Source organism: Lissotriton vulgaris, chromosome 2_2 (genome assembly GCF_964263255.1).
Source record: "Lissotriton vulgaris chromosome 2_2, aLisVul1.2, whole genome shotgun sequence".
NCBI classification, from domain to species: domain Eukaryota; kingdom Metazoa; phylum Chordata; class Amphibia; order Caudata; family Salamandridae; genus Lissotriton; species Lissotriton vulgaris.
In genome coordinates this window covers 225,485,794-225,509,552 of record NC_141688.1, presented here as the reverse complement: position 1 = coordinate 225,509,552, position 23,759 = coordinate 225,485,794, and the positions used below count along the sequence as shown (strand labels likewise).

At 45.0% G+C, this 23,759-nt stretch overlaps 1 protein-coding gene across 1 annotated transcript in view; it reads right to left on the bottom strand.

Moving 5' to 3' along the window:
* The window catches only part of LOC147729277 (catalase-like), a 94,888-nt gene that overhangs the window by 4,495 nt on the left and 66,634 nt on the right, over nucleotides 1–23,759 (bottom strand). The window contains exons 8-10 of the mRNA XM_086959592.1: nucleotides 19,876–20,028; nucleotides 13,586–13,724; nucleotides 4,559–4,689 (exon numbers count right to left, since the gene is read on the bottom strand). Coding sequence (XP_086815718.1) covers nucleotides 4,559–4,689; nucleotides 13,586–13,724; nucleotides 19,876–20,028 — 423 coding nt within the window. The remainder of the gene's footprint in view (nucleotides 1–4,558; nucleotides 4,690–13,585; nucleotides 13,725–19,875; nucleotides 20,029–23,759) is intronic.

Genomic DNA, 23,759 nt, shown 5'->3' with positions numbered 1-23,759 from the left:
CTATTTCTTGGAGATATCAGCAGGGCGCAGGAGCACAGGCTCCCAGTCCCAGCTTGAGCATAAACCAGCCCGCTCTACCCAATCCTGGCGCTTCTATCAATATGGGTAATACCAGCATGAGAACAGGGCCTGGATTGGCGCATGAGGCTCTGAGAGCCTGTGTGCATTGGCAGTGGGGAGCTGAGGAGCGCGGTAAGGTGGCAGGTGAGCTTCATTTTAATTTTTTTTGCCCCAGGGCTGCCCTACCACTTTTCCCTCCTAGCGGCCGCCACTGACAAAGCAGGCAGCAAAGACCCATTTGTTGGCAGAGGTTCTAAGTTCAATCACAAGTCATAAGCCAGCTAGTGAATCGGTCAGGATATTCAGGGGTTTCTGCTCATGGATTCTCGTCTATTTGGAGATTGTGAGACTATACAGTGCCTCTGGTCCGACACAAGTCAATACCCACACAGGACAGGCATAAGCAGTGCTCGCTTTACTTAAAGTTGAGTGACAAGCATACCAAGCTACATAAACACACGTAATGGATAGAGTATACAACACAGCGTTAAAGTATCGACCACACACACAACATGGTGCAACAGTTTGCATGTGCACACAAAAAACAGGCGCCGCGTGCGGGCCTAGAATGCGTACTTCTCTTGATCCCAAAATTACAACAGACAGAATGGGAATCAGTTCCTTTTCTTACTTCGTCTACAAAAGGTAGAATGATATCCCTGCCCAATCTGCAAACCATCAACAACCACAATTTGTTCAGGAGAAATATCAACGCTTATCTGTTCCAGCTCTAGCTGTAACCCGCACTCCTCCTGGATAAGGCGGTTTCCATCCCTCCAGGGTGCTGCTAGGTAGTTGCATTCCTTATAAATTGATTTCATTCATTCAGTGCTGGAAACCACTTGTGGGTAGTTTTGTTTTATACAAGACCCTATAATAATTCAACTGCAGTGCAAGTTTCCTCTCACGATCAGTTACTGTGAATACTTCCCTCACACAGACCAATTACAGCATGGACCGCAGCACAGCAAGCTTCCTAACATGGACACAACAGGCACAGAATATGCAGAGCACTAACAGCTTTTCACACGTTCTCACAAACACAAATAAATGCAAAGACACGCACTCTCAGCATGGCAAACAACACAAACCGTATTCCTCTCAGATTCCCACGTGCACAGAGAACCATATAGTACGGACAGCAGAACGCAGAAGAGTAACATGTAATGTATCCACTCTTTACTTTCAAAGGGGCGCGGTGTGGGCATCTCTTCCAACTTGCAATTTGGCATAAGAGGGTTCTATGGTCTGTGATCAGAATTCTAGAAAATTAGGACTTGAACGAGATCACATAATTCACAGTATTACTCCAGCCACTGGCAGGGAGGTCACGTCAATCTGCACACAAGAGCATCAGTGAGCCGTGCTTTACCAAGCACACATTGGCCAGATGTATCAAAGGCTGTAGGAAGGTGGCTACCTGACTATGGTTACCCCAGATTTTTTGCCCTGTGTTTAGCTGGTTTTCGACTTAGTTGGCCTGGTTCCCTGCTAATCAGGGCCCCAGGCTATCTGCTCTCTCTGTAAAATGGATTCCATGTACCCTAGGTGCATAACTAGATTGGCTTGGGTCACCTTATCAGCCCCTGTACAGAGCACTATAGGTGCCCAGGGCATAGGTGCATCCAAGGCCTACCAGGGGCTGCAGCATATCTTTTGCCACCCCTGGCTGGCTATCTAAAATTGACACAACTGGCTGATCACTCAGCTGGGGCAAGGTGGTGTAATCACCCCTTGCTTAGATATAGTATGCCTATATCTAAACCTATCTGGACACATATAAACCTGTGAGCCACTCCTATGGCAGGCCTTAACAATCCTGAAGGCAGAGTGCGTGGTTTAATGTGAGATGGTGCTCTAGCATGAGCTGAGCCTGTCTGCAGCTGTCGGGACCAATTCCCTTAGCTGTTCCGGGATAATGCCAAACCATATACTATTAAGTGCATTATAATCCTCGCGGTTATATGTCAACTTTGGTTTGGCTTTATCAAAACATGTCGTGTAAGGTGTCATACGATTTGGAATACTACCCCCTCACCAGTCCTGGCGACGGGGGTAGCATTCCACCCCTCTAGAGGGGACGACATGTTATTTTTGCTAAAACGCGGTTGATTTTTAAAAGAGCCTCAGATCCACAAAATGGATGCTTCTGCCACAGACACATGTCTGACCTCCTGCTGCTGACCGAAACTCAGCAGAGGAGGCCTAGACAAAGGATTTCCTGTCACAGGGAGGTGTGACACCACCCCAGACAGGAGATAGTGGATTGTAGCAGGGAGGTTTGAATGAAACCAGACAGTGCCTGGGGAGCACAAGGCTTCCCCTTGCATAATCCGGTCAAACCGGTTCTGGGGCAGCCCAGCCCCAGCTCCAGTGAGACCTGGACAAAGGAAAGGGGGTGTAACCTCCCCCCTTCCTGGTCCCACCCATAGGGGAGGGACCTAGCAGGAGATCCACCCCTCAGATTGGAATAAGAGGGGGAGCAGTGCCAATGCAACTCAGATCATCCTGAAATCAACTTTAAACTAAGAAGACGACTGGACTTCGACATTCTGATGACAGAAGACTGAAGAGCATCTCCCTTGTGGCCTAGGAGGGGCCACCCTGTGAACACAGGCATCACCCAGCACCTCGACGTCTGATTTGCCGCCGCCTCCCGCCGGAGTCCGAGTGCAGAGCCTGACAAGACCCAGCTTCCCAGACTTCGCCCAGCCCGATCCACAGTCCCTGCAAAGAAGGGACCCGTGGAGGCACCGAGAGACGTGAGAGCGGCCATCTTGAAAGACCCCCGAGACGCTGACTGCGCAGCACCCGAGGCACCCTCGACTCTGTGCTTTGGGGTTTAAGAAGCCCCAGAACCGAGCAGCATTTGCACCAAAGATCAGCCCTCCAGCATCTCCACGATCTGCGTGGGGCCCTTTTGTTTTGTGCCACTCGACTCGCCATCCCGGCCGCTTGTCACGTGGTCAGCGGCCATCTTGGCAACGAAACCTACGATTTACACTGTGGGTCTGGTTGCTCCAGACCTGCCCTCGCTCCTGTAGAAAGGAGTACCCGCTCTGACCTTGCTGGTCCGAGTAATAAGCCTTTTTCACTTTCCCCATGGCTTGCATTAGCCAAGGCTTGTTTGCTTCAATCGAGTTGCCAACACCGCCATCAGCTAGAGCCTTCGAGGGACAGCTCGTGAACGACTCCTGGACGTCCTTGACCTCTTCGTGTCCACGCAGCTGCAGAGAGAAGCAACCCCTGATCACCTGTTTGCACCCGACTTTGCCTGGTTCCAATCTGGTTCCACGGTGGTCACTGGTCAGTGACTTTGAACATTGTCCCCTCTGCTTTCAGGTCTTCACCACTTCAGATCCACCCTTGGATCCACCGGACACTTCTGCTTCACCTCGCCTGCAGCTGCAACAGCTTCAAGCACCAAGAGCCTGCGTGTCAAAACTCGACGCCACTTCGACCCTGTGCACCCACGGCCTGTGGGTGAGGTAACATTGCAACGCCGGTGTTCCCACACTGGTACACACCTCTAGGGTCTGTGTCTAAAGTTTTGTGTCTCTAGGTTCAGCGGAAGTATCTTTTAATTCACTTTAACTAACTTTTACGCACCATTGACATTGCATTGGTGCGCGCCGCACTTTCCGTGCTGCACCCGTCTCCTGTGGGCTACTCCCGACTTCATCATTGCTAGTCCTGACTGCTCCCAGCGAATCTCTAGGCCCTAGGCCTAACCATTGTTCGAGAAGTGTTACTTATACCATTTTTTTAGTATATGGTTTGAGTGGCCACCCGCCCTCATCCATAATTGTGCAACTTTATATGTCTAACAGTGCTTTTGATTTAACGCTTGTGCCCCTTTCCTCATAAAGAGTACTGGGGAGTAATTTAGAAATAAATACATATATTTTTATAATATATACTTGTGTGGTGTCCTTTCATTTGATTACAGGATTGTATGTGGTAAAACAGCTCGCTTAACACGACCTCTTAAGTTAAGCCTTTAAGGCTGCTTAGTCCATGCTACCACTAGGATAGCTTGTCTACAAGGTTGACTTACAACCTGACATCTTTGGGGTTTGTTTGGACTGATACCAAGTGGTTCCAGAATTGGAAACACTACATATCAGGCCAACTTCTCACAAAGGCTTTAACCCATTCTGCGTCTATGGGAAAATGTGTTTGTACATGTGGCTCCATGTGCCCTAATGTGCTTTTTAACTGCATCTATAACGTTAGTGTACCTATATGTACCAGGCCCTGTATTTTTGCAAGTGGATATGTTTGCCATATTGACACAAATGTCCTACAAAGTGAAAATGAATAGGGCTAGCACAACATTTGCAGGTTGAGGCGTTCAAGTTGCATTGATTGCAAAGACAGAAAGTCCCCACAACTTCTCAGAAGCCTGGTTTACTTCCCTGCCTTTTTCAGAGGATGTGGTATCACTTTAAGTATGAGACAGTTACTCAGAGTCTGTTGCCCCGCCCACCCTAGTTACCTGGGTGACGTTATCCTCATTTACTGACTCGTGGCGATTGACATCTCCTGAGGCTTTGTACACGCACATTTTCACGTGCGGTTGCGTCTCAGGTCCACTGAAGCTGTTTGGATAATAGTTAGGCGCATTACCTAAAACAAACAAAAAAATAAGCACGTGTTGTCAGCTAAAAATGCTAGGAGCAGGAAAAGTGTGGCATTTATCAAACAGGTTGCCTTTCTGAGCTCTCCATAGATACATCAAATAGAAGGGTGCTTCTTCAGACATCTCAGGGACCCTTTTTAACCCCAAGCAGCTACGCGTTAAAAGTAAGAAAACGTCAACGTGTAGGGATCTACTGGTCACCACTCCCACAGTTCTACAGAAACAGGATGAAATCATTAGAAGTCAACAAGCATTTTTAAGGCGGCCCATAGTTTCTTTTAATGAGAGGTGTTGTTTATCTGTTTTTATCTTATTTTAGACCTTCTTTAAATTTGTGGACTGACTTCAACCAATCAAACAAGAATTATATCAGGACGTCAGGGATCACCATGCAGTATTAAAGAGTTATAGGAAACAGGTGTAGCCTCAATTCGCAAATGATCCAAATTGATCTATTTTTTCTTATTTTCCTACTGGGTTGTTGTGCATTCAGCCATCTGTGTCTCTTACTTTACAATCACAATGATCTCATATCCAATCTTTGGGAATTTTTGTTCAGATGTATACATTTTCAAAACATTTGGATCGTTTCAAGACATCTGTCTCTTTATCTGATCAGTATCTGCGCTTTGTGATTACTTCCCCTCCCCACTTAGGTTACGCCCCATCCTTAGCCTCGTAAGAAGAGTTTATCCCTCAAAAATGTTTTTTAAATTGCAGTGTTAAAGGATGGAAATGTTTTTTCACACTCAAGAAAGTCCAAGCCTTTTAATTGGCCGCAGTACTGCCACTTGTTTTAGATGGATTTACTTATGTAGCGTGGCAGCATTGGATCACTGATAGAATAGCGGAAGAAGAAATATTGTGTAGACAGAATATCGTGTCAATAATATCGAGGACCAATATACCGAGAAGGTAAGTGCAAATAGGTAAGTGTAGATTTACTATTCTTAACTCCACATCTACGTATCTTAAAGAGATATATTGCCAGAGTACATATATGTGGAATTAGATATAGTAAAAGTTTGCTTATGTATAGAAACGTATCTTCACAATATTTTTGTTGTCGATATTCTTGACACAATATCTTATCCACATGATATTTTTTCGCAGATATGTCGTCTAAAGACCACTAGCGTTAAGGGCGTACTCTACATCCCTGAAGTGACGGCCTTCCTCTTGGCATGCTCGGTGTATGTGATGGTGTCCCGTATCACATTCTCCGGCAAAACCATGCAAGTCTCCCCAAAGATGAGACCTGAGATGCGTTTCTCCCCTCCACAGTGCGGTAGGCAGCAAACCCAGGCTTGGTGATGCCCTGATGTTGTACCGTAGCACCTTCCGGTGCCTCTTTGCGCCCCCTTTACCTGACCTTTTCTCCTTTGCTGCATCCAGACATTGTCTTCTCCTGGTCAGAGCAGAACTAAGAATGAGAGGTAGCCATGGGCCTGAGCTTTTATACTTCTGTGTACATGTATCAACAGTTTGTGTAAGGTCCTGCTCTTGGCTGTGAGTCATCTGGCTCAGAGGCAGTATGGTCACGTGAGTGCTCATCTTGCTAGATTCTATAACGTCTCAGAGGAGAAGTTAAGAATCTTGTTTACAGGGGTACTGCAATAATTTGGGAGGCCAACTAAAATACTAATGCAGAAGTTCAGTTTACAGAATACTAATTAAATTGCATATTTTGACTGCGTAGAATAGTAGGTGTCAACGTATTTAATGTATGTTGGGTAATCAAAAGCGTGTAACAGGGGGGCTTCTATTCTCATTAGTGGGCCAAAGAAACCATTTCATGGAGTCTGCTGGACATGGGATAGTTGATGTGAGAGGTAGGGGCAGTGCATGAGGGGAATTGTATGGTGATTCACCTGCAGGATGGATTACATGTCCACCTTAAATGTCATATTCTCATATTTTCACTGGTTAAATACAGTACACAAAACTGATATTGTGAATTTTTGGTTAGAAAATCTAATGGTTGGTAAATTATTATTAGTAATAAAAAAGCATTTTATTACATTGTATGTTCATTTTGTACAATTTTTACTTCAGCAGTGCATTCTTCGTATGTGAACAAGGATCTTTTCAAATGTACTTCAGAAATGGGTAGCGATTAGGAGGGAATAGAAAATATCAGCAAAAAGTAAAATGTACACTATTTTGTTGTCCACTTGAAGAAATAAAACTTGTTTTGCAAATTTGGTAAAATCCACTCCACAGGTGAACTAAAGGAAGGAGTGAAGTTTGTGCCTACTTGTCTCTATGCTGCCTCGCCTATCCATACCTCAGCACTTAGCGCTACAAAGTGCAGACTACCCAAAGCAATTCTGATTGTATACTAGTAACCAATCATGAACATCTTCCTAATGTAAGACCTATTTTCATTGGTTGGAAATGTGGCCAATCAGATTATTGTTATTTCAGCTATCTCAATGACCACTCTTTTTACTAATCCGAATAGGCCCCTGTGTTAGGCCAAATAGGTAATGGTAACCAGTCAGAATAACTGGATTGTGCAGAGACAAGCTGCCCGCTAGTTAGCCTGTATTGTTGCAGCAGTCGTGAGCGGCTTGATATTTTTCTCCATGGTAGATGAAGTAGGTCCACTTAAAACGGTGGATTTGCTTCTGCTTACCACAAAGTACCTAATACCAGTTACACCTCTTATCAGTGCTGGCCCCTTAGATTCATCGCAACTTGCGAAACTCACTTCGTGATAGTTCACCCTCTGCTCCAGTTAAAATGCTTTACTGTGGCTCAGAGCCACAGCTCAAAGGTTTTAATTTTGCAAATGTGCAACGATCAAACTATTTTCAGCCAGCTGTCTTCTGTTCAGACCCCTAGCTAGAATTGAAAAATACACATTATGCAAGGCACATATTGACAGACTTGGCTGGGATAGTAAAGAAATGGTCCAAAATCCACCAGAGCATGTGACATTAGCTCAATCTCTTATACCAAGCAGCAGACAGCATATGACTCAGCAAAACGTATTTTCAGCTATCAGCAACCTATTCCCCACGGCACTGTGTATAAAAAGGGGTATTTTAACTATTTACATCGAACAAATAATACATTATGTTACCGGGCCCCATATTCCGCAACCCATATCGAGTCATTAAGGCTAGAACAAAGGACTGCAACCCTAATCTAGTGATTCAACCGCTGCTTTGAAGGAGGTCCATGCTGGGGTGTATGGAACGCAGACTACAGTATTCTCCAGCATACATTACAGGTATCGTTGCGTCAGATACCCACCACACTAGGAGCTCCATGTCTTACCAGCTCAGCCCATCTCCACAGACCCTACAAACCACTTCCTGGGATGGAACACTCACAGCAGATCAATTACCTACACTCTACAGCAAGAGATGTAGCATCCTCACACAGCTCAGACATGCAGCATGCTAAGACACAGCAAATCACCGCTACCACAACAAAGCCAACCAACAACCAGGCAAAAACTCACAATTGAAATACAATATTCAACGAAGGACAATTAACCAAGTATTTACAGAGCGGTCCAATGGACAACACTAGTTTGCACCCTCATAATAGCACTCTCTCACAAACCTCGACAATCACACGTAATTTACCATCCAACCTCCTCCACCAATGGCCTTTATGGCACCTCATTGCCTGCACACAAAATAACACATCGTAGCCACAGACTGTCATCATGGCAACAGACTAAAACCACTTCTATTGCAACCATCTTATATAGAGAGCTCACCTGGACACCCTTCCTGCACACAAAACAAACCATCCCCTCAAAACATACTCCCAGTAAAACTAGAAGCTACCAACCTCCTGCCGGTCACCCATGCTAAGATCTATACAAAGACCACAGTCTACCATTGCAAGTGGTGACACAAATCACCTGAAAGCAACCATCACGCATTACACACATACAGAAAACACTAAGCTAAAGTGTGACTGTTCAGCTTGGCACTTGAATAAGAAAACTAAAATTATATTTGCACAAACGTTTCACACAGATTTCCAAACCCTACATACTTTTTCAACTGATACCCAGACAAGTCCTGTACCTGAAGGTAAATCGCCCTCACCTCTTCCAATTCAGATCTTAGCGACTCAGCTGAGACTCACTGTGGATCCCTCGGAGCTCTAAACTGGATACTTTTTCTGAGGTTATCTAGCATCTCCTTTCTTGACTCCAAATTGTTGACACCTGAATGCACAGCTTTTGATGAGCGATTTCCTCACATGCCTGGTCAGTCGCCATCTTTGGCCGTTGGCAAGACTACTAGATACAAACACTACGATTTCTTCCACTCCTGTAATTGCACTTCCTGGACAGTATATTTGGTCTTTAATAGCTGTGCAAAAACTGGCAGTGTTAAGTGCAAGGTCTTAGTGTACCTTATTATTACACTGGAGCAGGACCTCTGGCCTCTTGACACTTCCTCAATGGACACATCTAACCTGACCCATCCTAGATGAATAGGACCAAGGCTTGAACAATTGTGTGCTTATGTGCAAAGGTAATTTAGAGTATGCAAAGTAATTCTCCTGTAGTACTCTTTTCTGTACTCTTAAATGCCTTTGTGAATTGGTGTCAATGAAAGTGAAATAAGAATATTCGAGGAACATTTAGATAAAATGAGTACAAATATAAAAGACTGGGCCATTTTTGCTTTGTTTGCAACAGGAAGGCGGAGGTTTTGGGCGAATTCACTAATGTATTTCTAAGTACGCATAGTAGTACTCCTGTTGCACATGTCAGGTACCCATAACGGCCTTTCAGATTTGGCCCTATATAGTTTTATAAATGCACGCTTCCCTTATCTCTATTTGTGAAAAGACCTGGATGCTGGCTTTTGGATTTAAATCTGGCTTGTGGCTTTTACTCTTCTGTACACATAACCCTTTAGATGAAGCGGAGTAACAACGAGCCCATGCACAGACTCGTAAAAGGATGAGCAGACCGGAGACAGTAGGCCCTAGTACAATGTCCATTGAGACAGTGATGCCATTCCAACATTTAATTTCTCAGTTGTATCAAGAGAGGAGCGGTTAAAGGCTGGATTAATTATCCCTAATATATATTTTTGGAATATACAATTGCACTAACAGTTTTATTTATTGATGATGTTAACAGCTTACAGAAGAATTTCAAATAAGTTGTTTGGAAATGTCACTTTGCTTTGTATGTAAAGAATATTTTCAGAAAGGCTAGCAGCATTGCCTTTTCCCACGTCCGCCTAAGAAATCTGCTGACTGCACACAGTGATGGGTGAACTTTATTTGGGCAGACTGTCCTTAATATCAAACTATGTTAAAGTTTAAACTGCAAGTAAAGACTAGACTTTGAGTGGGCAGATTTGGTAGGTACACTAAAGTCACTGTGGGTGGTTATAAAATGTTGACACTGGCAATTCTAGGCTTGATAAATTATTTGTAACAATCTATGAATAAAGTGTTGGTAGACATTGCACAGCATTCCTTCCTTCAGCCCCTACTCCTTCTGAGAGCCTTGATCAGGATGGCGAGAGAATCAAACTGATTGTGAGGCAAGGGGCCTATGCTCAGTCTCTGCTAGATACTTTATTACCATGTGCTAGGTTGGCACTACACAGACCTGTTTAAGCATTAACGCTAGCACATGATCCCATATGTTGACAGGTCCTGGTTCAAAGCCCCATCTCCTTTGATTTTTTCTTTGCGCCTGGGGGATGCTGGGAATTACAACTTTGTATATTATTGCGAGTACTCTGAACTCTACTGGAGTTGACTTTCATCAGCAACTGTATAGTTCAAGAAAAGCTGCCCCCTGCTAATCACTAAAGGGCACCCGTAAACCGTTGCATGTGCCTTAACCTGCATAGTGAAATTATGTCATCCCCTCCTTTATTAACTACGAAAATATCATGCATCTGTCCTCAGGAAACTACCTTCTTCGCTGAGGATACCCACAGGTAAAGAGGCAATACTGGCCAGGCAACAAGGCCGACGAAGGTCACTTGTACATGGGAAGATCTCCATGTTGTTTCAGGTACTCCACTTTCCCATTGGAAACAAGCAACCTTAAGTCTGTAGGAATGTTCAACGCTTTCATAGCAGTCATATGTCTCAAACAACACTACTGATGTGCTGCATGACTTGTGGTGTTCTATTGTCTCTGGTACCAGTTAGGTGGCAAAACTGAATCACATGTAATGTTCACTACTACTCAGTCAAATCTCAGAAAAAGATATTTCAAGCTACATCCATTTTTTTCGCTATCAGAAAGTGAACACAGCACTGATCAAATCCTTCTTTGAAATCTACACACTTTCAGACCGGTGGATCTCTGCCCTGCTGAACTATTTCCACAATACTTCCATCACTACCGTTTAGATCCTCCTACAACCTTAGTTCGTTTACAGGAGCCTGTACAGTGTTTTTCAATCAGTCAATAAATCTGGGATTTGTGAAGGTCATTACTCACCCGTGAGGGTCTCAAGGCGCTGGGGGAGGGGGATTCGAGCAGCTCTGGCTCATCTGAAGAGCCAGGTCTTGAGGCTCTTCCTGAATGCTTGCAGTGTGGGGATTCGTCTGATGCTGAGGGGGAGTGCATTCCAGGTCTTGGCCACGATGTAGGAGTAGGCTTTTCATCCCGTTCTGGCTCTGCATGAGGGGGAGTGCATTCCAGGTCTTGGCCAGGATGTAGGAGTAGGCTTTTCATCCCGTTCTGGCTCTGCATGAGGGGGAGTGCATTCCAGGTCTTGGCCACGATGTAGGAGTAGGCTTTTCATCCCGTTCTGGCTCTGCAGATGCGTAGGATTTTAGCCAGGGCAAGGTCGGCAGAGCCGAGGTTTCTCTTGGGTGTGTAGAAGGAGATTCTTTCATGGAGGTATGGGGCGCCGCTGTTATGGAGGGATTTGTAGGCGTGATTGAGCAGCTTGTAGGTCACTAGGGAGCTAGGGGAGGTCTCAAAGGTGCTGAGTGATGTGGTTTTGTCATGGGATGCCGAGTACAAGTCTGGCTGTGGCGTTTTAGATGGTCTGGAGTTTGAGACGTAGAGATTTGCTGATTCCGGTGTAGAGGGCTTTCTAGTAGTCCAATCTGCTGGTTATGAGTGCTGGTGCAGAGTTTGACCAGGCCCGAGCCAAATACCTTGACAACATGTTTTTACTTCTACTCTCTATAAAATACAATGGAGAAGGGGAGAGTTCAACGCCTCCTTCATCTTTTTCCTTGCCATCTGGAGTCAAAGCAAGCCAATCCTTAGCCAACAGTGCTTCATTAATTTCACATGACCTGCACAGTGTATGGTGTTGGTCTGCAGAGTCATATTTTGCATCTGCTCTATATCAGAGGATATGGTGATGTCTGCATACATTATTACTGCTTATTCTATATGCAGAATTGTCACACGCAATAGTAACACATGCAGTCATTCCACATGTGAGACTACTGCATAAAAATAAATGAGTAAATAGAGCATGATTGAAAAAAGTTATAGCGCCCGCCTGACACTGAACTGTGGTTAGGGGTTGGAATGGCTCAAGTGTACACTGGGTAGGCTCATTGCCTGCCTACATCAGATGGCTGCAGGTATCTTCCAGCCTGTCCTGATATGGAATGGGCAGGGAAGCTCTTCTATTCAGCCGGGGTGGAGTGACCCCCCAGCTTCTTTGGTTCTGTCCTTTCCGGAGGAGTGCGGTTGACAGTGGGTGTATGAGGGCTGGTGTGTTAGAGAAGAAAGAAAAATGGCCAGAGTACCTGCATCAGAGGTGTTCCTCAACCCCCTTCCAGGACTTGCTGTAACAGTGACTCCAACAATGCTATGCAGCCAAACCCATTGTCTATTGGTCTTAAGGACGCTCTTTCCGTAGTAGAGCGGCCATCCTTTGGAACGCACTTCCTGTGCATATTCTTGGCCTGAGCAACTATTTAGAATTCAGGAAGGCCATGAAGACTCATCTTTTCCCTGCATCATAGTCCATGTGAGCTCCATCTGCTCATGTCAGTCTTTCTTGGTATTAGCGCCGGGATGCCCCTTTGATGGGCAGCTGTAGTGCTCTAGAAGTCGCAGTAACATAACAAGATGCATAGTCTTGCTCTTTACTTTGATCCTCCTCAGTAACCAATTGCTTGATGACTACTTTTAACAGGTAACAGCACCTGTGCTGCTACAGTGAACACCTTGGTGTGGGTGTCTTCAGGCTCAGCTGCAACAGGTGCCGTGCAGCCTGGGTGTCTGGCATCAGTGGAGATTGAGGATACAATGAATCCATCTTTCACTTTTATTTCTAAGGCTGCATGGCTGCCAGGTGGCATGGGATGTACTACGTAGCAAGTGGGGTCATTGCATAAGGATAGCATATGGATAAAAGATTCTACGAGTGACATGTTTTTGTGAAATATGTTTGTTTTATAATTATTTTCACAATCTTGTACAGTGACAGCAACCTAAAGGACTTTGGGGCATCAAGTCACTCACAAGATATTCCTGAACGAATCAGTTTTCTCCTTACATGGTCCGAGAATGAAAGTTGGCACAGTACCCTTTCGAGTCGCAATTGTCTTTAGGCCAAGTTTGTCTATTCTGTTTCTGATAGTGTAAAGTACCTCTACTCTCTACCAGTGGGTCCAAAGAGCATGCCACTTTCTTTCTGAATGAAGAATAAAGATCACTGACAAATCACACTAGAAAAAGTGTAACAACATCTATCTTAAAAGAGTAAAGAGAATCACTGCTCCAAAATGTTCTTCAGAACATGTGAGGTCTGATGAAAGCCTAAGTGATTGCCAATCTTAATGGTGCCACAGTTCTCAACTAAGTAGTCAGCCACTAAGGGCCGAATAGCAATATGGCCTAAAGAATACAATAAGCACTGGATTAAATCAAACTTAAAAGTGGTGTCACGTTACCTTGGTTGTCGAACATGCACATGGGTCCATCTCTCAAATAATTGGAAACCTGGCAATTTTTGGGACGGTTCACTGGAAGGTGAAGATAATTTGCACCCAGGCGGTGTCTGTGGGTATCTGGATATGAGAAAAGACGACCCTGAAAACAAAGCAGGTTATTCCCAGCATCAGATATTTGTCTGTGTTTTCATATCTATAATAAAAAGGTTTGCATCACCAACCACACCAAGTTTTAAACTAAAGAAAAATCAAGGGCAGACTTATAGATTTAACTCTTACCCAAGTGATCTTTTCAAGTTCTTTAATTCTGCACTCTGTAAGGATTGTTTTACAATTCTTACCAATCACAATGAATTGAAGTATGCAGTTGTGTCAAACAAATCTCTGTATCAAACTGATTTTTTAGGATAATCAGACGAGGTAAAATGGCAAACAATTGAACCCATCTTCTCTGTTAGTGGCAAGCCTGAAAACCTGGCACCAGTCCCAGCCTCTGGGATTCAGCTTGGGCACGCTTGAATATTCTGCTTCAGTTCATTTACAACAAATCAATATCCTCATGGGTTCATACAGAACATAAGGCAGAGACGAGCACTGTCTCAATCTTGCCAGCAAAGCCAACCTACTACACGAGGACTGCTAATGTCCTTTCGCTGTCAGCTATTCGTTGCCTGGTGTTCAGGACGAAGTCACATAAATCTTTATCCACGGGGAGGCTGAGGGGGATTCAAACTACCATAATGAATCAGTAAGACCAACTGAATGGTGTGATTTTTTTTGTTGATTTCAATATACTTTTTATTTTTTCAAACATACAGACATGTAACATGTAGAGACCGGACAACTGGCTTAATAATATTGTATATCCATAACAATAAAATTAGCCAATGCTCTCTGGAAATGAGTGTCCTGGAATATATAAAGTCCTAAAATAGGTGGAGCGACCCCACGTCGGGGCAGTTGTAAGTGCATAAAGACATCCAAAAGTTTAAGTAGACACACTGGAGCCTTAGATCGAATGCCATTAGGAGTTATAATTGTGGGGGTTTCAGTTTTTTTGGTTTGTCTTCTGTCTTATTATTAAGAAGAATTATTTGGTCAAGCTGCTGATTTGCTGCTGTATAGATATAGTACTAAAAAGCAAGCCACATTGAAATTCTATAGTGGTCTCTATCTAAGTGGTACTCAGAAGACCACTGCATAGCTTTTGTCAAAATAAAATGTGTTTGCAGCTAAAACTACTTCCCACTTCCTTGACCCTCTCCTCTGACCGACTATACACCTGTGTGTCACCGGGCCTTATTGTCAGGGAACAGAGACATATACCGCTCAAAGGCCAAGCGATCGAAAAATCTTTGTGTCATTGTTTTACTCCACGCTCTCATTTACCCTACTTGGAGCAAGGAGTGAAGATCACCAGATCATAGATGTCCTGTTTGGGCTGCGACAACATGGTGTACTTGTGCACACAAAAAGAGGAACAAACCAATGGAAAAACTGCACAAGATGTGGAATCGCAGTCAGTTTCTGGATGTACTGTAGATATTAAACCATATCACCCTGTCATAAATCACTCCACGTGCTCCCTGTATATTAAAAGATCAAGTTTAGAAAAAAAATACTTTGGGCTGGGCAAAGGACTTTCTGGGGTAAAGCACCAAGCATCCTTTAATCCCTGGCACCTCACTGAACTCTATCCAGAGATCCATTGTATCTCCTCAACAAAGACACAAAAATATATGCTGAGGTCCTGGCGACCCGTCTGGCCCTACTGGCATCGGATCTGGTTGCTCCGGAACAGGCGGGATTTGTGGCGGGCAGAAATCTCACCTACAATTTCCAGACAGTATTTGGGGCTATCCAGCATACGAGGCCAGACTCGAAGGCGATTGCGGTCTTCTTGGACATGGAGAAGGTCTTCGACTCTGGAATGGTCGTGCATGAGGGCAATACTCGCGAGACTGGGGCTTGGCCCAATATTCTTGCAGATGATCTTGGTGTTACATAATGGCCCGACTGCCCGCATCAGAATTGGCAGCAATGTCACTGAATCTATCAAGATTCGAAGGGGTACCCGTCAGGGATGCCCTTTGTCTCCCACACTGGAAGCACTGGTCGCGGAGCCACTGGCGTGCGCTAGGCGAGAATACCAATCACACCGAGGTCTCAACTATCCCACCTACAAACTGGTAACAACAACGTATGCGGACGACACACTACTTTACGTCCGGGAGCCTGAGACCAATCTGGCGCCGCTGTTACGCGAGGTGGTGCGGTTTGGGGCCCTCTCAGGATTGAAGGTGAATTGGGACAAGTCAATTGCGTTCCCTCTCACTGAAACCACAGAACAATTTGAGATGGAATACCCATTGCAGTGGACCACAGATCCCGTACCGTATCTAGGAATACGTCTTCACACTGATGCGGAAGTGGTGTTTCGCGAGAACTATGGCAGGGCTATAGATAGATTGGAAGATAATGTAGAAAAATTGATCGGGCTGCCTCTCTCCCTTCTGGGAAGGATCTTGATAATGTAAATGGTCGTATTACCCAGGTTGCTGTTTCAGTTCACAAACATCCCGATGGTGCTCCCTCGCTGTTTCTTTTCGCGACTTAAGTCACTAATGATAAAACTAGCATGGGCCGGTAAACAGGCAAGAGTACAGTGGAAGGTATTGGTCCTACCGTACCAGTTAGGTGGCCTGAGTGATCCGGACTTTGAATTATACTACCGTGTAGCACAGGGGGCACACCTGCATCAGTGGGTGCACGATAGGGAGAAAGCACCATATATTAACCACATCAGTGCTAAGGGGTTTTCCCCCCCTGCGCTGCATTACCCGATTTCCCATTGTTCATGACAAGGCCAGCTCGTCATAAGCACAGCGCTGCCGTAAATCATGACGAGCTGGCCTTGTCATGAGCATGGAACAGGTTAAGCTGGCAAGACTCTTTGCCGCCCCATTGCCGCTGCCTGTGGCCGCCTTTGATGCAGTAGATAGACAAACAGGAGTGCTCGATTCTTTAAATTCACCCAGACATGCAGTATCATGCAGGGGTGCTATTATATACACCGCTGATGCCCATCGAATGGATGGTATGGCTGGCCCTGTGTAGGGACAGAGGTGATAGAAGCCATGTAGGCCCTAGGTATATATACGGCGGGAGATATGTTCGAAGGCGGGACCCTAAAAACAATGAGTGATGTTGAAGCGCAGGAGTTGCGACCTACTGTCCTGCAATGATTTCAATTTCATAGACTAAAAGAGGCGTGTCGCGAATAGCTTGGGGATGAACTGCAGGAGCCCCCAGAGCTGAAAGAGCTCACTTATGTCATTAAGACCGAAGAGCCGAAAAAAATTGTATCCACTATCTACAAGATAACCATGTCGGAACGGGCAGCTGGATATAACAAGGCGCGAATATATTGGCAACGTGGCTTGGATACGCAAATATCTGATGAAACGTGGCGTTACTGTTGCTCCAACACGAGGTCCGTTTCCCTGAACGGCAGACACAGGCTTGTGCACTTCAAGTTACTCAACAGAGTTTACCACACACTGGAGAGGTAACAAAGGTTTGGGCTGCGTGACAATGGAACTTGTAACAGATGCAATACATCACATGTGGGGTTTCTTCACCTGACTTGGGAATGCCCGGGGGTACAGCACTATTGGGGGACGGCGTTTCAGGAGCTGAGCAAAGTCATACAGGGCAAGATAGACCCATCCCCGCTTCTGGCACTGCTAGGCTATTCAAAGCCATTACCTAAGGCGCAGCGCAGGATTGTAGATTTAGGGCTACTTCTGGCGGAGAGGCGGTGGCGATGTGTTGGATGAGGGGGCCCCTCCCTAAGACAGAGCAGCGGCTGGGCGATTTAACTCACTGTTGCACGCAATCAGAAAATTACAGTGAACTCCTGCCCCCAAAGAGCAGGCCCAAGAACTTTTGGGGATTATTCTTTGATTACAGATGTAGAAAAGTAGCGGAGAGCACAGGGGGAGCAGAAGAGAATGCCGCGGGGGAGGTAGAGGGGGACGCGGTGGCAGGCTGAGTTGGCTCCTCGCCATAACCATGGTGTGCAGTCACGCGAGAGAAGAAATGTTGTGACGAGTCCAACTCTTAATACTTGAATCTTTGAGAATAAAAGGAGGCATTTCCTAAAACTTTCCTCCAATTAGAAGTGCTGAAATGGATGTAAACCTTTATTCCTGCACTGTGTGCAAAAACATTTAGAAATTTTATTGCAAGTTATCGTGGCAACACTGTACTTCTGTTTGAAGCATTTTATGGATACCCTCAACCATATGTAAATTCTAAATTCTATGGATTAAAATGCTTTCAGGCTTGTAGGTGCGTGACTGGGAGGGAATATCTGGTCATCCTTCCTCGTTATCAGATGTTAGTGAGGTTAGAGCTTGATCAGTCCTTGACCAGACTCATCTGTGGGTCCCATGAAGCAAACACTATTAGGGTGCACCGTCAACTTTGAGGACCACTCTCGGTATCAATGGAAGTGGATGTACTGCGTACAGAAATCTACCTGATGGAACCAAATACACTTTCCACACGCTCCCAAGTTTTCCAGGTTGATTGAGAAAATTATTGCTATTATTAAGCTATGCTGATACAAGGAAATCAATTGGAGAATGTCCTACATATTTTGAAGATGTTCGATAATTGATTTTGATTCATCTCCCTAATTGAGGTGTCTGCCACAACACACGTGCAACAAAATAGGAGTCCTCTAGATGCTTGGACAATTTCCAGACTATCTGCACCTCCTTGAATACGAGTGGTGTTGCTTTACTGCCTAGGTCCATGGTGTAGTTTAGTGGATTTTCAAAATGTTCTAACATTCAGTATAACAGTTGATGTAAAGAAAGTAAAACAGACTGCGAATAAGTATTAGAGAGAAAAACCCTATCAGCAAAACCCAGAGAGAAAAGAAATAAAATAAAGAAAGATATGATCAGGGTGAACAGCTGACTTGTATGTGATGTGTTAATCGCACGAGAGGGAAACAATTACACTCCATACAGTTTTATCTTATTCAGGATGCGAGGATGGTAATCGATCTTACTTAATTGGGCTTTTTTTTATATTTAGCTAAAGTCAGAACCAGCCTGTTCCAATTACGTGGTCACTGCATCACGTTTAATGTGGAGAGCTGTGAGTGCTTATGAAACATGGTTGAGTCATCTGCTTCCTACAGGATTTGAACACAGAACATTTTAGGAAACATTATAGTACTAGTGTCCGAGACAGCTCCAACTTCCTTCAAGATGGGTAAATGGGCTGCAGTGCCAGCACCACTGCTGTAAGTTTCAGTACAATTAAATGCAGGAGTTTCCCTAACTCTGTCCAATAACTGTTGCCGGAGACTTCCCAGGTGGGCTGTCTATGCAGACATTAAGTGATGCAACTACTATTGAAGTTCCACAAAGAGAACAAAGATTTGGTAATTTCCTCGTCACCACAAATCTATTGTGAATTGGGAAGCCAACAGAATCGTGTTCCATTATCTTCCTAATCGAAATGTCCAATTTTTAGTGGATACTTCTAATTCAGTCTGTACTGAGGTAACAGTCGGAGAGGACTAACTGTTCATACTGTAAAAATTAAGTTTGTTCTGAATTGTGTAGTCATGGTTGCATAGATCTTGTGCTTTTTCCTCCCAGGCAGCTACCACTTACCTGTTACCGCTGAAGTGTGTTTCTATGATGCTCCTGCCTTAAGCTGAGAAAATACTTAGTGTGTACCTATGGAATATCCTAAAATTACCAGCAGATCTAAGGCCGCGTGGACTCACTTTACAACCAGGCACCTATTGGTCAGCTCAACAAGGGTGAGGATGATAACAAGCGCTCTTCGACTATGTTCGGTGTGGCCCACAGCCCAGTCGTTTCATTACTAAGTTGTGGCGTAAGCTTATTTCATATTTTGAAAGAAGTCAGTGAGCCGACCTTAAGAATCGCTTTTTGCTATAATCTTGTTCCACATCATCTTCTTGCTCAGACTCCATGTTGTACTTTTCTTTGCTACACCTACTTCTGCTTACTAAGGTGCAACTTGTGTTCCCCTTTTGGGTATTTAGGACTTAGAAGAAAGACTCCCCGTATCTTTGAACTCCTAAACTGGATGATAAGTGCTTAAAAGTGAATGATACCATAGTATTGGAATACAATTAATATCTGGAAGGAATGTTACATTCTAAATATTGTTTTTTGTACAAGTTTGTTTAGACAGTGAACTTCATATGGGGTAGTATAATAAGAGCTCGCTCTTACCTGCAGCATTTTATCAGGACTGGGCTCGATGCCGGGGGGCATGTTGCTTGGATCAAATGCCATCTGCTCCACCTCTGCAAAATAGTTTACAGGGTTCCTGTCCAGGACCATTTTGCCCACCGGTATGAGGGGATAATCTTTGTGTGGCCAAACCTATGAAACAAACACATATGTTAAGATACTTCTATTTGCCTACGCTACGTCTCCCATTGTCATGGCCTCCATGCACTGTGGGCTAGCAGGGACCTAGCGACCGGAGTCTGGTTTGTAACGTGCCGCCACCATTACTTCAGTCCATGTTTGTCTGATCCGGGTTCTATCCTTCCCTGTGTCTGATTCCCTGTCTCCCATGTCCTGGTTTACCTCATCTAGGTGCTTCTCTGTGCCTACATACCTGTGATGAGGTGTGATGGTCAGTGTCCAAGCTTCTATGGCCAAGTGTTTCCTGGTATCATGGTCTCCTTTTCATAGTGGGGGTATATCTCTATTCTACAGTCTAAAGGCAGTGTTTCCAAAAGTATATGTCTAGTAAGAGTATCTTTGTCTCAGAGAGTTCATGCTCACACATCTAGTCTGTCTGATTGGTTACGTTCAGATATGTTTAAGGGATGAGCTTTCAATTCTCCATGTCCATATGTGTTCTTGTGCAAGTATCCATGTGTACCTGTCAAGTGATCAATATACGCCTGTCTCATTGTTCATATTCGCACTGTACTTATATCTTCCAAATCGAGTATTTGTGCACGTCTTAGTGTCTGTTTCCTATCCCAGTGGCAGTGTGGTCTTCCTGTCCCAGAGGCAGTGTAGTCTTCCTGTTCCAATGCAGTGCCTCTGTCTCCTAGTGCAAATCTCTCCCAGTGGATCTGTCCGTTCCATTCTGTGTCTTAGTCCACGTACTCTTGTTCTTACGTATCCCTGTTCCAGAACCTTCCTGTTCAGAGCTTGAGTACACAAGTCAATGTGTCTGTCTCTGTCCTGCTGTGTCTTAACTCCCAATCACAGTTTATTAGTGACTTCCTGTCCTAGTGTCTATGTCCCCTTGTATGTCTCATCCGTCAAGGTGTGATCCGCTCAACATCTTAGTCCAGTTGCTATTTCAAACACTGTCCTACTATAGGACTGCGTAGTGCACATGCATATTCAGATATACGTTGTCCAGAGTTTTACAATCAGTGCTGGCATACGGTGCTACAGCTAAAACATCTCTATAATACACTCTGCAGTCCATGTTATCTAATGTTATGCCCGGTTACTAGTGCTGACTTAATGCAACTATGTAGCTCTACCTTGTGCTTTGAAAGCAGGTATAGAAAGAAGACAGTCAAAAGTTGGTGCTAAAATGCGCAATCGCAATACAAGGGTGAGAGCGAGCGCATGCTAGGTGTCATTGACCAACAGCAAGCAGACGGATGCGGTCTTGCTGACAGCACGTAGCACTGTCACGTGCCTCATGTAACTTTATCCCCATTACGGTTAGACACATGCCTGGTGCCTCGAGCACCCGCATACCTTTAACCACATTGTTAGTCAAGCCCAAAACTAACACTCGTTTCCTTATTACATAGGAATCTTCGCACAAGCCCAAAGTGATGCGGACAGTCTACTACAGATCCGCTCGTTATACTAAATCGACTGGACCACAAGCCACGTTTGGGTAAGATTTCTATCATGGACCTCCAGTCCTGGTTGGCCTAGAATTCATTACCGCTAGGGGTAATCCTCATTTTTGTACAACCACATGTACCCTCTGCCCACAGGTCCTGATCTTTTACCTTATCCCCCAGAGTTACCATACCTGCCCACACAACCCGAGGTGTATCATCAGTATCAGCGTTGTATTATCCTTTGATTGCCAGACTACACCCTCACCAGGGGTAAGTCTTTCCACTTGCACTACACCTGTAGTTTCCCCCACTAATGAGCCCATTGACATGAGATATGGTCTACCTTTTCTAACCTGGTTTCCTTCTTTTTTCTCTTTAATCCTCACATGACCAGAACAGAAGCCGGCTGAGTCTCCCTGTGAGTGCCTTCTCCTTTTTCACCATTACCCACGTTTCGCACACTCTCCTCAAGCAGCTGAGCAATTGAAAATTCAGGTACCCCTCACAAATTCCTCTTGCCTACATGATCCAGTCTATCGCATTTGTGCCGATATACGGGCCATATGCTGACCTCACATTGGGCCATAAGTAGGTAGCTAAATACCGGTCGGTAACGGCCGAAAAATTATGCCGTTACCGACCGGTATTTAGCCTTTTCTAATGTAGGAGGCAGATTTAAGCATTCAGTAATTTACTGATTCCTTAGTTTAAGGAATTGGTAAAATACTGAATCCTTATTTTAAGGAATCAGTAAATTACCGAATCCTTAAAAGCTTTGTAGGTGGCACTCAAGTGAGTGCATTTTTGCTATCAGGATTCGTTATTTACCACCAACTACAAGTTGGTGGTAAATACCGAATACCTTCAATAAAACCATTTTTTGCTTTTTTCTCAGTGCCATGTGGCAGACATACATGTTCGCCACATGTGCACACATGCACGAAACAGGGGTGCAACAGGGTGTCAATGTGACACCCTGCCACCTTTGAATATGCTCCCCCTATTACCGATTCGGTATTTACCGAATCAGTAATAGGGAATAGTTTCCCATTCATTCCTATGGGCCTCCAGGCCCATAGCAATGAATGGGAAGGTGATTCCTTATTACCGAATCGGTATTACCGATTCGGTAATAAATTTTATCGATTCAGTTTTTACCGATTTTTTAGCTACATATGAAATACCGATCGCTCGTAGCAGTTGCTGGATTCCTGGATTGTGTTTCCCTGTTTGGTGCCACTTTTAACATTTTAAAACTATCTAACTCTGGTCACGGCGAGGCTGTCACTCTACGGGGGAAGTTCCTGACTGCGAGGAGCCAGTGCGGGCGCCCGGGACTGCGAGGCCCAGCATTATCTCTTTCAGCCACAGCTGGTGCCTCTTCCCGGGCGTGCCCCGCCCACCCCACACTTGGTACTTAATTGAATTCCTAACACGCATCGCGGGACGCGCGCGGGACTTAGCCCGGGGCTAAGCCCGGGCAAAGGGCGGGCTGTTTGAGGCCGTTAGAGAACGTACGAGACCGGACCGGGCTATCCCCCTAACGTTTTGTCTTCCTGGTTACCCTTACCCTCCCGCCTGGCTACCTAGAAGCTCGGACCTAACATAATGGCCACTAGAGAAACAAGAAGCAAGGCAGCTTCCTTGGTCTCAGGTACTTTGGACAATTTTCTTGTAAAGGCAAACAGTGGTCAATAAGGGACTCACTGTGCTGGAAAATCAAATTGCGGAGGGCATAGAAAATTCACATCTGGCTTCATCGGGGTCACCATCTAATGTTAGGTCATCACTACTGCTCGATGCTACACACTTATCACTCATGGACAGCATTGATCAAACCATAGAGTCCGTCCTACAACAGCTAAGGACACCATCCAACTCTCATAGTTACAGAGACTCATTACATGTCATTGATGAGGTGGAACCACCCCCCATCGCAGAGTTAGTTCCACCTAGGGCTCCGGGGGACGGTCCTGCATTAATAGAGCATATGGGACACAGAGACGATGCTGCCCCGAAAAGGAAAAGATCAAGGAAATCCAAAGGTGCTAAAAGGGCCAAAGTTGACCCCATAATGAATAATACTGAAGATAGCCTGGACGCTCCCGGAACATCTATCACGGGGAACGTCATGGAAACGGCGAGCCCTCCACCCCCCACTCCTATACCCACGCACACCGGCCCATTTATTTTTGGCGGGGCTGTTCCTAACATCTCAGAGCATATCATCTGCTCCCTCACTGATATCCTCAAAAGCCTTTTGGATCCTCTCTCCCACAA